General features: G+C 41.5%; 1 protein-coding gene across 1 annotated transcript in view; it reads left to right on the forward strand.

Annotated features, from left to right (window-relative positions):
• PGM5 (phosphoglucomutase 5) overlaps positions 1 to 14,376 on the forward strand; it is an 85,767-nt gene that overhangs the window by 8,964 nt on the left and 62,427 nt on the right. The window contains exons 3-6 of the mRNA XM_009901735.2: positions 2,152 to 2,298; positions 6,263 to 6,388; positions 8,867 to 9,057; positions 9,961 to 10,115. Of these exons, the coding sequence (XP_009900037.2) occupies positions 2,152 to 2,298; positions 6,263 to 6,388; positions 8,867 to 9,057; positions 9,961 to 10,115 (619 nt within the window). The remainder of the gene's footprint in view (positions 1 to 2,151; positions 2,299 to 6,262; positions 6,389 to 8,866; positions 9,058 to 9,960; positions 10,116 to 14,376) is intronic.

Raw genomic sequence — 14,376 nt, forward strand, 5'->3', positions numbered from 1 at the left:
CTTGCCATCCCATTTTTGTGGCTTTTTATGTAGCCTGCCAGATGATTGTAACAATTCTGGTACTTTTACAAAGACGCCTGTGAGGGAGCTCTGTTTCGCTGAGGTTTCTGTGTTGCTTGTCTTGACACTTACTTTATAGTGTCTAACTTCAGTTGTGCTGCAAGCAGTATAACTAGTTGTCTTGTATGGAAGAAATCACTTCCCAGTTTTTGAATAGTGGAATTTGTGTATGCAACTGATGTCATTTTCCAAAACAGATAAGCTAACACATGTAGGTATGTTACATATAATGTGTGTTTTAAGCTGCAGACCTGTATACACCCAAAAACCATCATAGTGACAATTGCTGATATCTTGTGTACCTCACACATGTAGAATAAAGGGGAAAGTCCCTTTAAAATATATTTCCTTCTGCATTGTGAACTTGGGATGGGGATTCTTCTCCTGTGTCCCTTGTTTAATCTGGAAATGTGGATGGTTAAGCCAGTGTGTTTTTATAAACACAATATGCTTGAATCCCAGTGAGGGTCAAACCATGAGAAAGCCATGGTCACAGCATAAATGTACCAGAGCCAAAACATTAGATGCATTAACACTCTATACACTTTAAAATATCATATACACCTAAAATCTGTTTGATAAATGGGTAAGAGTTGGTGGGGCACTCTTTTCAGTGTGCTTTGCCTCTCAAAAGAAAATAGGCTATTAAGATTTAAGTATGAAACGCTTCTGAAGGAGAGGTCAGAAGCTTCAATTGTCTATGATCATCAACAGGGTCATAATGAAAAGTAGTTGGTTTAAGTTGCAACTGAGAAAATGTTGGTTAGGTATTTGCAAGGCTTTTGAACTAAAAGAATGATAAGGCACTATGACATATGACTATGATAAAGCTCTTGGGGATCTACATTCATGCTCAGTCTATTTTGCAGATCCAGGTTAGACAGAGGTGGGTTTATTGTTGTAGGACAGAACATAGAATGTCCATGGGATCTTCTTGGGTGGAAATAATCTTAGGCAGTACAGCCATCTGTCAAGGCTGATCTGCAGCTAATGGAATATCTCATCACCCCTTGAATGGGTTTGGATTAGATGAGTAGGAAGTTTTGGTTTTGTAAGCCAAGTGAAGAGTTAAGTGACTATGAGTTATTGTACTGCCTTAGACCATCTAGTACACTGCATCTGAAATGGAACACACTAATTTTCATGATAAAGCCACACTGAATATAGCAGTATTGCTAGAGGAGTGGGAAAGTAGCACTGAGGAGACACTGGCTTTGGATTTGAAGACAAAGCACAGAGAATAAAGGAAGTAATTTTCAGAGTGGAAGTGTGGCTTTAATATAAGCAATGAAAAGTCAGACAAGCCAGAAAGGCCTTTTGTTGTAACTGAGACTTGGCTCTTGCACTACCTATGGCATAGTTCATCTGGTGATTTTTGCGTCAAACCTGCAATTTTTGTTTGAAAAAAAAATAAATTAAAAATAGAGCAAATATTCAGGATTTGACAATAAAAGTAATGTGCAAGCAAGAAGTGAATTCTGTTTCTGAATGACATAACTGTTCCAAGTCATAGTTGGTCGTTAAGCAATTAATTTGAATTCTAAGAAAGCGACATTTCATTAAGCCACTGGAGGACAACTGCAAGAGGACAGCACTACCAAACTGAAAAGATGTTTTTCCTAAAGTTGTAATTAATAACATCTGTTCTTTTAGGGTGACACAGGTTTAAAACATTTTTGAAAGAAACCGAAGATGAAAATATATGGCGCTACTCTGGATGTTGTGATTTACATAGGGTATTTAAATCAGTCACTATCCAGAGCATGGGGAATGAGGGAACCAGAAAACCCACGGCCTTTTTTCCTTTGGGCTTATTGCTCAGAGAATGACATTTTTTATTCAGCATGGAATTGTAAAGGAAAGCCTGTCATACAGCAACAGTTTCTGGTGTTTCATAGGACTTTCTGCAAACGCACACTTGTGAAGGTGAGACAGCTTTGCATTTCAGATAATTTGATTATTTCTTTATTTGGGTTGATTCCTTAGTAACTCTGACATATTCAGAAAAAAAGTGTTTTCTGTACGCTCATGTTTAAAGTAGGGAAACCTTCATTTTAAACAAATGACCCATCATGTTCTCTTTTCTTTTAGGACCTGCTCCAGATATAGTTTCGGATAAAATCTACCAAATCAGCAAAACTTTGGAGGAATACGCCATTTGTCCTGATCTTAGAGTTGATTTATCACGCTTAGGCAGACAAGAATTTGATCTGGAGAACAAATTCAAACCTTTCCGAGGTATCAATGCATGCTTTTATGCATGCTACATCTGTTGATTCTAAATACTGGAATTGCTGAAGAATGATAATGGGTAATTATTTAAGCAGAACTTCAGGTCTTCAAAATGCCTTAGTACAGGTTCTGAAATACTAGGCATTATGGGTGAGTCCTATGTTTTTTTACCTGTAAGGAAACTGCAAGCCTTTAGCCAAACACCTTTGCCAAATACATGTACTGAGGCTTTGCTGGCTGTTAAATACCCACACATTAACGATTTTGTGCCAGGATTGGTTTGTTCATGGAAGTCTAATTGACGGGAGAGTTAGTTTGTGAAAGTCCCAGCTCATTCATTCTTTGCTTAAGTTTTCTGAAAAGTTGTAGGATATGTGAAGCACTGTACATCTGATGACTCCAAATGTAAACAGAATGCTTAAGCACGTGTTTGATTTTAAACATATGAATACTTTTATGCCTACACTTAATTTAAATTGAGCAAACTGGCTGTTTCATTCCGAAGGAATAAAAACCATTTTGTCCCCAAACAGTCAAAAAACCAAGGAAGAGGTCCAGACAGTATTTCACATACTGCAAAACTCCCACGTGGCTGTAAGAATTCTTCATTATTCCTGATGTCCTAGAACTAAAGCCAGTGTATGTGCACACAGAGTACAATTTGATGAATAGAGTTTTTGACTAAAAAACCCTAAATCTTAAATTATTTTTTTTAAATGGAAAGAATATGTTTGGCTTTTTTAGACAAACATGAATCAAAGAGGATTCACATCCAGCACCATTCTGGAGTCGTATGACTGCCACAGTTTTAAATTTTGCTTTTACAGCTTTTTAATCTCTCCAAATTGGACTTTTCTGAATGAAAAACCTATTTTTGTACTACCCACACACAGGTAGTATAAAAATAGATTAAAATAATTGCAATTTGTCTAAATGCTTTTCTCAGGAAAAATAATTTCTTAATAATTTCTTCCCTGAGACAGTAGAGCTACCAGGGATCCCTGATGAAGTAATTTAATTGGCTTATAAGTGCAAGAATAAGTATACTTTACACAGCTCTGAATGCACAATGAAAGTGGAGAAAAAAATGAGAATAGTAGTTTAACAAGTATTTTAAGATATTCTCTATATTGAAAACTCCTACATTTTCACTTGTGTGAACTAACTCCTGTGAACTGACTTGCTGGAATGTGTTCAGAGAAGGGCAACAAAGTTGGTGAGGGATTTGGAGCGCAAGCCCTGTGAGGAAAGGCTGAGGGAGCTGGGCTTGCTTAGCCTGGAGAACAGGAGGCTCAGGGCAGACCTTATTGCTGTCTACAACTACCTGAAAGGAGGTTGTAGCCAGGCGGGGGTTGGTCTCCTCTCCCAGGCAACCAGCAGCAGAACAAGACGACACAGTTTCAAGCTGTGCCAGGGGAGGTTTAGACTGGTTGTTAGGAAGAAATTCTTCATTGAGAGAGTGATTTCCCATTGGAATGTGCTGCCCAGGGAGGTGGTGGAGTCACCATCCCTGGAGGTGTTTAGGAGTCTTGATGGGGTGCTTGGTGCCATGGTTTAGTTGATAAGATGGTGTTGGATGATAGGTTGGACACGTTGATCTTGAATATCTCTTCCAACCTGGTTTATTTTGTTCTATTCTAATCTAATCAAGGCTACAGAGGTGTTGAAGGAACTGAGAATAAACCAGTTGGGTTTGGCAGGAGCTAAAATAATTTTTATACTTAAATCTTACATGCACTTTATATTAACATGTGAGTAGCTCCACTGAAATTAAGGCATTTGTTCATATATGTGAAGTGTAGAGTCAGCTCAATAAGTACCATTACGAGCAGGCCATAGAAGATACGCAGTAATGTGTTTTTAATGCATCCTGGAGACATTCAACATATATCATAGAATTAGATCACTTTTAAATAGGTTTCACAGATTCTTTTTCAGCTTTGAGAACTGTCTCTTTGGTTCTTCATTTAAGTGTATTGTCACAGATTATTTTTCTACAGAAAATGTCAGAAACATCAGAGAATGTCTATCATTTTCAGAGTATCCTAAAGAGGGTGGACCACTGGATGGATAAAGAACTGGCTTGATGGCTGCACCCAAAGAGTGGCTGCCAATGGGTCCATGTCCCAATGGAGGCCAGTGACAAGCGGAGTCCCTCAGGGATCAGCCCTGGGATCAGTCTTGTTCAACATCTTTGTCAGTGACATGGACAGTGGCATTGAGTGCACCCTCAGCAAGTTTGCTGATGACACCAAGCTGTGTGGTGCAGCAGACACGCTGGAGGGAAGGGATGCCATCCAGAGGGACCTTGACAGGCTGGAGAGGTGGGCACAAGCCAGCCTCATGAGGTTCAACAAGACCAAGTGCAGGGTCCTGCATCTAGGTGGAGGCAATTCCAGGCACAAATCCAGGCTGGGCAGTGACTGGCTGGAAAGCGGCCCTGAGGAGAGAGACTTGGGGGTGCTGATGAACGAGAAGCTCAACGTGAGCTCTCAGTGTGCACCTGCAGCCCGGAAAGCCGATCAGAGAAGCGTGGCCAGCAGGTCAAAGGAGGTGATTCTCCCCCTCTACTCAGCTCTGGTCAGACCCCACCTGGAGTACTGCATCCAGTTCTAGAGCCCCTATTACAAGAGGGATCTGGAGATGCTGGAAGGTGTCCAGAGAAGGGCCACGAGGATGATCAGAGGGCTGGAGCACCTCTCCTATGAGGACAGAATGAAGGAGTTGGGGCTGTTCAGTCTGGAGAAGAGAAGGCTCTGAGGTGACCTAATTGTGGCCTTCCAGTATCTGAAGGGGGCCTACAAGAAGGCTGGGGAGGGACTTCTCAGGATCTCAGGGAGTGATAGGACTAGGGGGAATGGAACGAAGCTGGAGGTGAGGAGATTCCGGCTGGATGTGAGGAGGAAGCTCTTCACCATGAGAGTGGTGAAGCCCTGGAATGGGTTGCCCAGGGAGGTGTTTGGTGCCCCGTCCCTGGAGGTGTTTAAGAGCAGGCTAGATGAGGCTCTGGCCAGCCTGATCTAATGTGGGGTGTCCCTGCCCATAGGAGGGGGGTTGGAACTAGATGATCCTTGTGGTCCCTTCCCACCCTGACTGATACTATGAAGAGTATGAAGGAAAGGTCAGTGGTTCTGAGGAAGGCTGTCTGATATTCTACATAATAATTTAACTTGTAATGAAAATATTTCAAGATACTCATTTAGCCAGATAGAACTGGTTTTTTTATAGCATATACTTTTTAATTTAATCAGGAAAAATAATATGTTCCAAGATGACTGCGAAGCATGACTTTTGATTGTTGTTTGGTAACTGCTTTCGTTATGCTATGAATTCATTTTAGTTCAATGTTTTACATCCAGAAGAACTAAAAAAAATGTAGCTCTCTTCTGTGAATTTAGAATTCAGATTAGCAAGGCCTTAGCAAAACCCAGATGTTGTATCTGAGACTAACTTTCCTAAATCAGTGAGATATACAAAGCAAAGGTATAGTGGTAAATTGACAACAAACTGAAGACACGTGTTCCAGGTGCCAAAATTGAGAATAGGTTGCATGTCTCCCCTGATGGAATGATAGATAGGTGGTGTGGCTTCAGTGTGACACGGACATCTTCCATCCTCTGAAAGTAAACCTGTTCAGCTTGAAAAGTTCTTCAGTGACTTAGTGACTGTTAAACAAAGAGTATTCTTGTGAATGATTTTAGTGAAATAGAAGCTGTCAACTTACGTTATCTCTGCAGTTCTTTAGCAGGCAAAACGTGATCTTTGCATACCTTAAAGCCTGATGGTAGCCACTCTGAAATCAGTAGAAGTCTTCAACTTTGCTTCTGTGGGTTTCAGAGCGAATCCATATTATGTAGAGGTTGCAACACTCTGATTTTAGTTGAAATGCATAGTTAATGTGAGTGTGCTGAAATAAATATTTTCCTATGTGTGAACTGAAGTGATTTTTCTTTCTTCCTAATTTTTCTAGTGGAAATTGTGGATTCTGTGGATATCTACCTCAATCTCCTTCGAAGTATCTTTGACTTCAATGCAATCAGAAATTTGCTGACTGGACCCAACCAGATTAAAATAAGGATTGATGCCATGAATGGAGGTATGAGCTGTCCTAAGTTGCTATCAGGACAAAATTGTAGGTATGCTGCAATAGCTCCCAGCAAAGGTGGTACTATGCAGTACTTTCCCAATAAAGGTACAAGGTATGAAAGTCAGACTTTTTAGTAAAGTTAAGGGTAATAGGAAAGGATTTGAACATTGTACTAGTAACAAAGGCAATCTTAACAACGGGCTAGATCCCTTATTAGGCAAAGCAGTTTAACTTCCTTGATAAAGGAGTGAAGGCATATGTGTCCAATAAAGGTACTGTTTTTGTATTTGGAAGCAAGCTTGATGAGGTAATCTTGCTTTGAGAGTGTGATGAAATGTTTTGCAGTGTGCAGTAACCAAGGGGGTTACCAAAAGTAAATTCTAAATGGTGTAAAATTAGTTAAGACTAAATAAATTGTGCCCAAGAGTCCTTGAAGAGTTGCCTGAGACCTCTGTCTCACTACTGTTAACTGTTAAAATACTCCGGTGTACCGGGGCAAAGATGAAATTGTCACAGAAAACAGCAGGCGTCCCATTTTTCTGCCAATAGTAAAAGATTATAAGTGGTGTTAATTGACAAACCATAGATAAGTATGAGATCTGTCTTAAGCTGCATCTTGAAAAAATAAAGATAGATTTCTGTAAATAATGACTCGAAGGATGGGAATGTAAACAATGCTCTTCAGTATTACCACTTGGAAAACAAATTTCACCAAACAAATTAGGTTTCATTCTATAATGAGAATAAAAAACCGGATTGGTTACAAAGCTTTTGCAAGCATTTTATCAAGTACAATGTGATAGTCGCTGTTCAAATCCGTATTATGTAGAGGTTATCCATATTATGTAGTGGGCTTATGGTACTCCGTTTTGGCAGGTGGTGGCAAAAGTGCAGACAGTGACCTTGAACAATGTGTAGGGAGCAGTGAGGGAGATGCTGCCTCCTGCATGTACAGTACCAGAGAGAATCTTGCTCATAAAGTTTATAGACCTCTGACGTCCAGATCTGTAATTGAGTGTTGGAAAATTGTATGTGTTGAAAAAGTGTACATCGTGGACAAAAAGATGTGTAGTCTGGGTCAGGACTAGGAAACTGATGCCTAACAAAAATTGTAAAGGACAGAGTTTTACTTTATTTACAAGGTGATACTGGCTTTATGGCTTTGTATCTTGGTGGAGAAATAGCCATACATAGAATCATAGAATTGTTAGGGTTGGAAGGGACTTCAAGGATCATTTAGTTCCAACTCCCCTGCCATGGGCAGGGGCATCTCACACTAGATCAGGTTGCTCAGAACCACATCCAGCCTGGCCTTAAAAACCTCCAGGGGTGAGGCTTCCACCACCTCCCTGGACAACCTGTTCCAGTGTCTCTTCTAACATCCAATCTGAATCTACCCATTTCTATTTTTGTTCCATTCCCCCTAGTCCTATTATTACCTGACACCATAAAAAGTCTGTCACCAGCTTTCTTACACATAACACACAAATGGTAAGTATATACAAGAATATTTATATATGCAACAATATTGTGTGGTTTTGTTGTGTTCTTTTTTTCCTCCTACAGAAAAATTATTTCTGTCTTCTATTCCCCAAAATAACAAAAAGAATCAGTATGACAGGCTGAAGCCAGACAGGTTTAAACTGAAATGTAGCTCATGTGTTTACCAAAGATAGTTGAGATTGGTCCTTCTCTTTGTGCCATCAGATCAAAAGACTTTCTGGACAAGATGCATTAGCCAAATGTGAGTCACCATTTGCTCTAGTTAGTACAGTTTGGGAGTGAAGCAGGAGAAAGCCAACACGGGAGATAGAGCAGTCACTCATGGTCACACAAGGAAGCAGAGGGCGCAGTCAGTTGTTGATGTCTGTTAAGCCACCAAATGTGTATAATAATTATGATACATAATAGCATGAGCTGGGGTCTTAGTTGACCTCAACAAAATGAGGTTCCATTGGAGTTAGTTTTGAGAAGGTTTTTATTTACCATCTTCATGGTCATAACTAAAATGTGGTAAAATTCTTTGATGAACATGAATTGGAGTGTTGAGGTAAGTTTGTTTCTCATTTGTATTCCCCTGTTTTTTATTTTCCTTGCTGTTTTTTATTTTCCTTGCTGTTATGTATTAAATTGTTTTTTACATTCCAGAACACACAGAATATCATCTTTTATTCTAGTGACAAAAACCCTTCTATGACCATTTCTTAACTTAAGAATGGGGAAAGAGGACTTGAATCTTTCACCATTCAGTGATTACTTTTGCACTTCCACTAGTGAAAAACTCTGGTTTTAATGATGTTTCCAACTGATTATTTACTGGGGGGAACAATCACATACTCTTCTGTGAAATAATTGGTTTTTATTGCTAGGACTGATGTACAGAACTGCTGAGAGTATGTTTTGTATCAAGTCTCCATGGTGCTGTGAAAAGTTTGAATGTCAAGCATATGCTTTTGTGACTGCATGGCAGATTTCTATTTTTTGCAGTTATGGGACCTTATGTGAGAAGAATCCTGTGTGATGAATTGGGAGCTCCTGCAAATTCTGCCATAAACTGTATTCCTCTGGAGGATTTTGGTGGACAGCCTCCTGATCCAAACTTAACGTATGCAACCGCTTTGCTGGAGGCTATGAGAGGTGGCGAGTATGGATTTGGAGCCGCTTTTGATGCTGATGGAGTAAGTATTTTGATCTGTCTGGAGGTTTCATCATAGTTATTGTTTTGTCTGGGGTCAGGTATGGGACATGTGAGTATAATTCACTTGTTTTTCAGTAAACCCTCAAAGCTGAAACCCGTATTACTTTCTAGTAGAGATGATGGCATTTGCAACCCATAAGTCAGACACATCTGTTGTAATTTGTCTCTGGCGATGGCTGCAAATCAAGCAGGGTTTGAATGCAGAGTGAGAATTCTTTAAAACTTAACACTTGTTTTATCTTGTGCTAGTGCAAGACATTTATTCTCTGGTTAGGAAGAGACAGCACATATAAATAATATGGACATGCCACAGTCAGTAGTAGCTAAGTCCTTTTTACTTAACATCATAAATAGAGGGTAAATAAATAGGTAAATAAAGCACTGAATCCTAATTTTTTGTGGTGGTGTTCTAATTTTTTAGTGTCATACTATTGGCATCATGAACAGTGAAGTATTATTACAGAAAGAGCTTTCTGTCCTAACAGGATGGGAGGAAGATGAAAAGGTTCTGAACAACAGAAGCTGTTTTCTGTTGTCAGTAAACACAAAACACCCTCCTACTCTTTGAGCAGTGTATGTCATTGACCAAAAGATTTTCCTACACAAGCATTCTCTGGCAAGGACAGACCTACTGAAGTGTCATGTAGGAGGCTGAAGCCACGACTGATATGGAGCTTTGATTTGCAAGGCTGGAGGGATGGTGGTGTGTCAGTGAGATGCCAGGATGATGCCAATAAACTATTCTGTCCAAAGAGGTATCTGAGCAACTCAGAGCCTTTTGTTCCCCGCCGCCCCCGTACCTGTGGTTGATCTAATAACTGAAATTACCACTTCCCAAACCCTGGAATTTAAGATGCTTTTTCAAATTTCTGTTCTTCCTCAGGACCGCTACATGATCCTTGGCCAAAACGGTTTCTTCGTCAATGCGTCGGACTCATTGGCTATAATTGCTGCCAATCTGTCTTGCATTCCGTACTTTTGTCAGATGGGTGTCCGAGGATTTGGCAGGAGCATGCCTACCAGCACTGCCCTGGACAAGTAAGAGGAAACATTGATTTTTATCATCTTGGTCATTACACCAGCTATCTCTATGTTTTGTACTACATAGCAACTCCAAAATCGTCAAGTCTTCTCATAGGAGCTTCTACTTTTCACCATCTTTATGTGCTTTACTGTTTTAACTAGTTTTGATGATATTTTTTTTCCCCCTAGAATAATTTCACCAGGCTTTTCTTCTATGAAAATAGTTTTATTCAGCTGGGAAAATAATTAAAAAGATGAAATATTTTTAGAGTACAAACACTTAGCTAGTAATCCCTTTTCCAAAGAGCTTTACTCTTTTTATTAGTAAATGGTGGGTTCCAACCTAATGTAGCAGCCTCATGAAAGTTGTGGAAGTTTAAAACAGATAAAATAACTAATTCACAACTGAAGAAGCTTTAAAAAAACCCCAAAACTCTGAACAAACAAAATGCCCCTCTTTAAGCCATTGAAATATGTAATCCATTGAGATAAAAAATACCCCAAAAGTGTCTGGAGGGAGTCATGAATCCATTCCCCGTTTCAAGGCAGGTTAAAAGTATATCTAAAGCTATTTTTCACAAGTCCAGTCTGTCTTGCAGACCAGTTTGCTGGACATGCATCTTACTAGCAGTTGGTTTTTGAACAAGTCTCATGCAGAAGTACATTTTCTATGAATATGGGCATAAGAGGATTATGGAAAGTATCATTGCCATATATATTCTGTGTGGAAAGAGCATCAACTGAGCTAATTGTGTCTCAGGTTTGATCTGGTTGCATAGCTTTACTAACAAGAAGTATCTGCTTCTCCTAGTAAATGTGTCTAATGAGGAAACACTAATCTTTGAACTTCTTTTTTTAAATAGAGAAGGGCTGGTGGGAGATGTGGTGGTTGGAGGCTGTCTGGGGTCCAGTGACCATGAAACAATTGAGTTTACAATTTACAGTCAAGCTAAGAGGGGCAGCAACAAAACCTCCACTCTGGTCGTCCAGAGGGTGGACTTCAGGTTACTTGAGGAACTAAACTCAGATGGTTCCTTGGGAAACAGTTCTTAAAAACAAAGGGGTCCAGGAGGGCTGGACCTACTTCAAGGAAGAACTCTTGAAGGCACAGGAACAGGCTGTGCCAATGTGCCGGAAGATGAGCCGCCGGGGCAGACGGCCAGCCTGGATGGGCAATGAACTTCGAGTGAATGAAGGGAAAAACAGAGGGTGTATCATCTTTGGAAGGAAGGAGAGGTTACCCATGAAATGCTCAAGGATGTTGCTAGGTCATGTAGGAAAAAAGAGAGGCAAAAGCCCATTTAGAGCTTAGACTGGCCCCTGCTGTGAAGGAGAAAAAAAATGCTTTTATAAATATATTAATGGCAAGAGAAGGGGCAAGGACAACCTTCACTCCTTAGTGGACATGGAGGGGAACATAGTAACAAAGGATGAGGAAAAGGCAGAGGTACTTAACGCCTTCTTTGCCTCAAATTTTAATAGCAGGATAGGTTGTCTTCCAGACAACTGGCCTCCTGAGCTGGCAGATGGAGTCAGGGAGCAGTATAGTCCCCCTGAGTTCCAGGAAGAAGTAGTTAGAGATCTGCTCAGCCACTTGGATCCCCATAAGTACATGGGACCAGATGGGATCCATTCTAGGGTGCTGAGAGAGCTGGCAGATGTGCTGGCTAAGCTGCTTTCCATCATTTTTCAACAGTCCTGGCTCACTGGAGAGGTCCCAGAGGACTGGAAGCTGGCCAACATGGTGCCCATCCACAAGAAGGGCCAGAGGAGGAGCCAGGGAATCGCAGACCTGTCAGCCTGACCTCAGTGCCAGGCAAGATTATGGAACAGGTCATCTTGAGTGCAATCACACAGCACTTAGAGGATGGCCAAGGGATCAGGCCCAGCCAGCATGGATTCAGGAAGGGCAGGTCCTGCCTGACCAACCTGATCTCCTTCTATGATCAGGTGACTGCCTGGTGGATGTGGGGAGGCCTGTGGATGTAGTCTACCTGGACTTCAGCAAGGCCTTTGATACCGTCCCCCACAGCAGACTGCTGGCTAAGCTGTCAGCTCGTGGCTTGGATAGCAGCACTCTGTGCTGGGTTAGGAACTGGCTGGAGGGCCGAGCCCAGAGAGTGGTGGTGAATGGTGCCACATCCAGCTGGCGGCCAGTCACCAGTGGCATCCCCCAGGGATCAGTGCTGGGCCCCATGCTCTTCAACATCTTCATTGATGATCTGGATGAGGGCATTGAGTCCATCATCAGCAAATTTGCAGATGACACCAAGTTAGGAGCAGATGTTGGTCAGTCAGAGGGTAGAAAGGCTCTGCAGAGGGACCTCGACCGACTGGACAGATGGGCAGAGTCCAGTGGGATGGCATTCAACAAGTCCAAGTGCCGGGTGCTGTACTTTGGCCATGGCAACCCCATGCAGAGCTACAGGCTGGGGTCAGAGTGGCTGGAGAGCTGCCAAACAGAGAGGGACCTGGGGGTGCTGATTGACACCCGCCTAAACATGAGCCAGCAGTGTGCCCAGGTGGCCAAGAGGGCCAATGGCATCCTGGCCTGCATTAGGAATAGTGTGGCCAGCAGGAGCAGGGAGGTCATTGTGCCCCTGTACTCTGCATTGGTTAGGCCACACCTTGAGTACTGTGTCCAGTTCTAGGCCCCTCAGTTTAAGAAGGACATCGAGACACTTGAACGTGTCCAGAGAAGGGCAACAAGGATGGTGAGAGGCCTTGAGCACAAGCCCTGTGAGGAGAGGCTGAGGGAGCTGGGATTGTTTAGCCTGGAGAAGAGGAGGCTCAGGGGTGACCTCATTGCCCTCTACAACTACCTGAAAGGTGGTTGTAGCCAGGAAGGGGTTGGTCTCCTCTCTCTAGCAACCAGCACCAGAACAAGTGGACACAGTCTCAAGCTGCTCCAGGGGAGGTTTAGGCTGGATGTTAGGAAAAAGTTCTTCACAGAAGAGTGGTTGCCTATTGGAATGTGCTTCCCAGGGAGGTGGTGGAGTCAACATCACTGGAAGTGTTTAAGATGAGATTGGTGCCATGGTTTAGTTGATTAGATGGTGATGGGTGATAGGCTGGACTTGATGATCTCTAAGGTCTTTTCCAACGTGGTCTCGTCTCGTCTCGTCTCGTCTCTTCTCTTCTCTTCTCTTCTCTTCTCTTCTCTTCTCTTCTCTTCTCTTCTCTTCTCTTCTCTTCTCTTCTCTTCTCTTCTCTTCTCGTCTCGTCTCGTCTCGTCTCGTCTCGTCTCGTCTCGTCTCGTCTCGTCTCGTCTCGTCTCTTCTCGTCTCTTCTCGTCTCTTCTCGTCTCTTCTCTTCTCTTCTCAGTGAAATGTTGTGTGTATGAAAAAGTTGATTATCTTTGAAAAGCAAGGATCTTAAGGTGCTTCTTTATTCAGGAAATTTCTGATAGTTACCAAGTTCATAGCTAGCACCTTTCTCTAATGCTTGGTAGTCTTCAGGGAAATACTTGTAGGCAGATGATCTAGTTTAGGGAAATACTTTTAGGTCAGACTTTGCTGTTTTTTTCTGTTTAGGGATGGGAAAAATCTCATTGTTACAGTGAAAGCTATCATTATATTGAAATACCATATAAAACAGGTTGACAATCATTTTGGTTATAAAGCCCAGGTTATCTGCATTCCTGCAGTACCTCAGGAAACTGTGATGTTTGAATTGGTCTGTCTTGTTTTAATTCAGTAAAGGTGTCAGCGTTAGTGTACCGAAACCCCCTTCAATAACTTGGTGACTATTTGAATTATGTTTTGACAGTGTTTACTTAGATTTCTGGAGCACAGATAGTTTCATGGTGATTGTTGCCTTACTTAGTTCTGTGAAGAGAAGTCTGAGTATTAAATAAAACTGAGCGATTGATAATGATGGAAGGATGTAAATATTTTCCCAGCCATTCTTACAAATATTTATTATTATGAAGTTTGCCATCTGTATCCAGGAGACTTGATTCTTTTTTGTCCCTTTCATTTAGCTTTGTGGTTGGTTTTGTTTTACTTGAAGATTTAAGTTACGTGTTTGAAGTTGGTCACTTCTGTTTTGTGACTCGCTTACACACATAACAATCCAATATACCTGAATTTTAATTTTCTTCAAAAATACCATAATGTTGTCCACAGATTCTCTTTCTTTGTTGGACAGAATTTTATAACCTGCTTAATTTATGAGTGCCAGTGCTGAACTTAATCATTGAGGACCCTACATTAGACCTGAAATCATAGTCAGTAGCTCATCTTGAGCAAGCCACTTCTGGTATTTATTGGCTGAC

Source organism: Dryobates pubescens, chromosome Z, assembly GCF_014839835.1.
Source record: "Dryobates pubescens isolate bDryPub1 chromosome Z, bDryPub1.pri, whole genome shotgun sequence".
In the NCBI taxonomy this organism is placed as follows: domain Eukaryota; kingdom Metazoa; phylum Chordata; class Aves; order Piciformes; family Picidae; genus Dryobates; species Dryobates pubescens.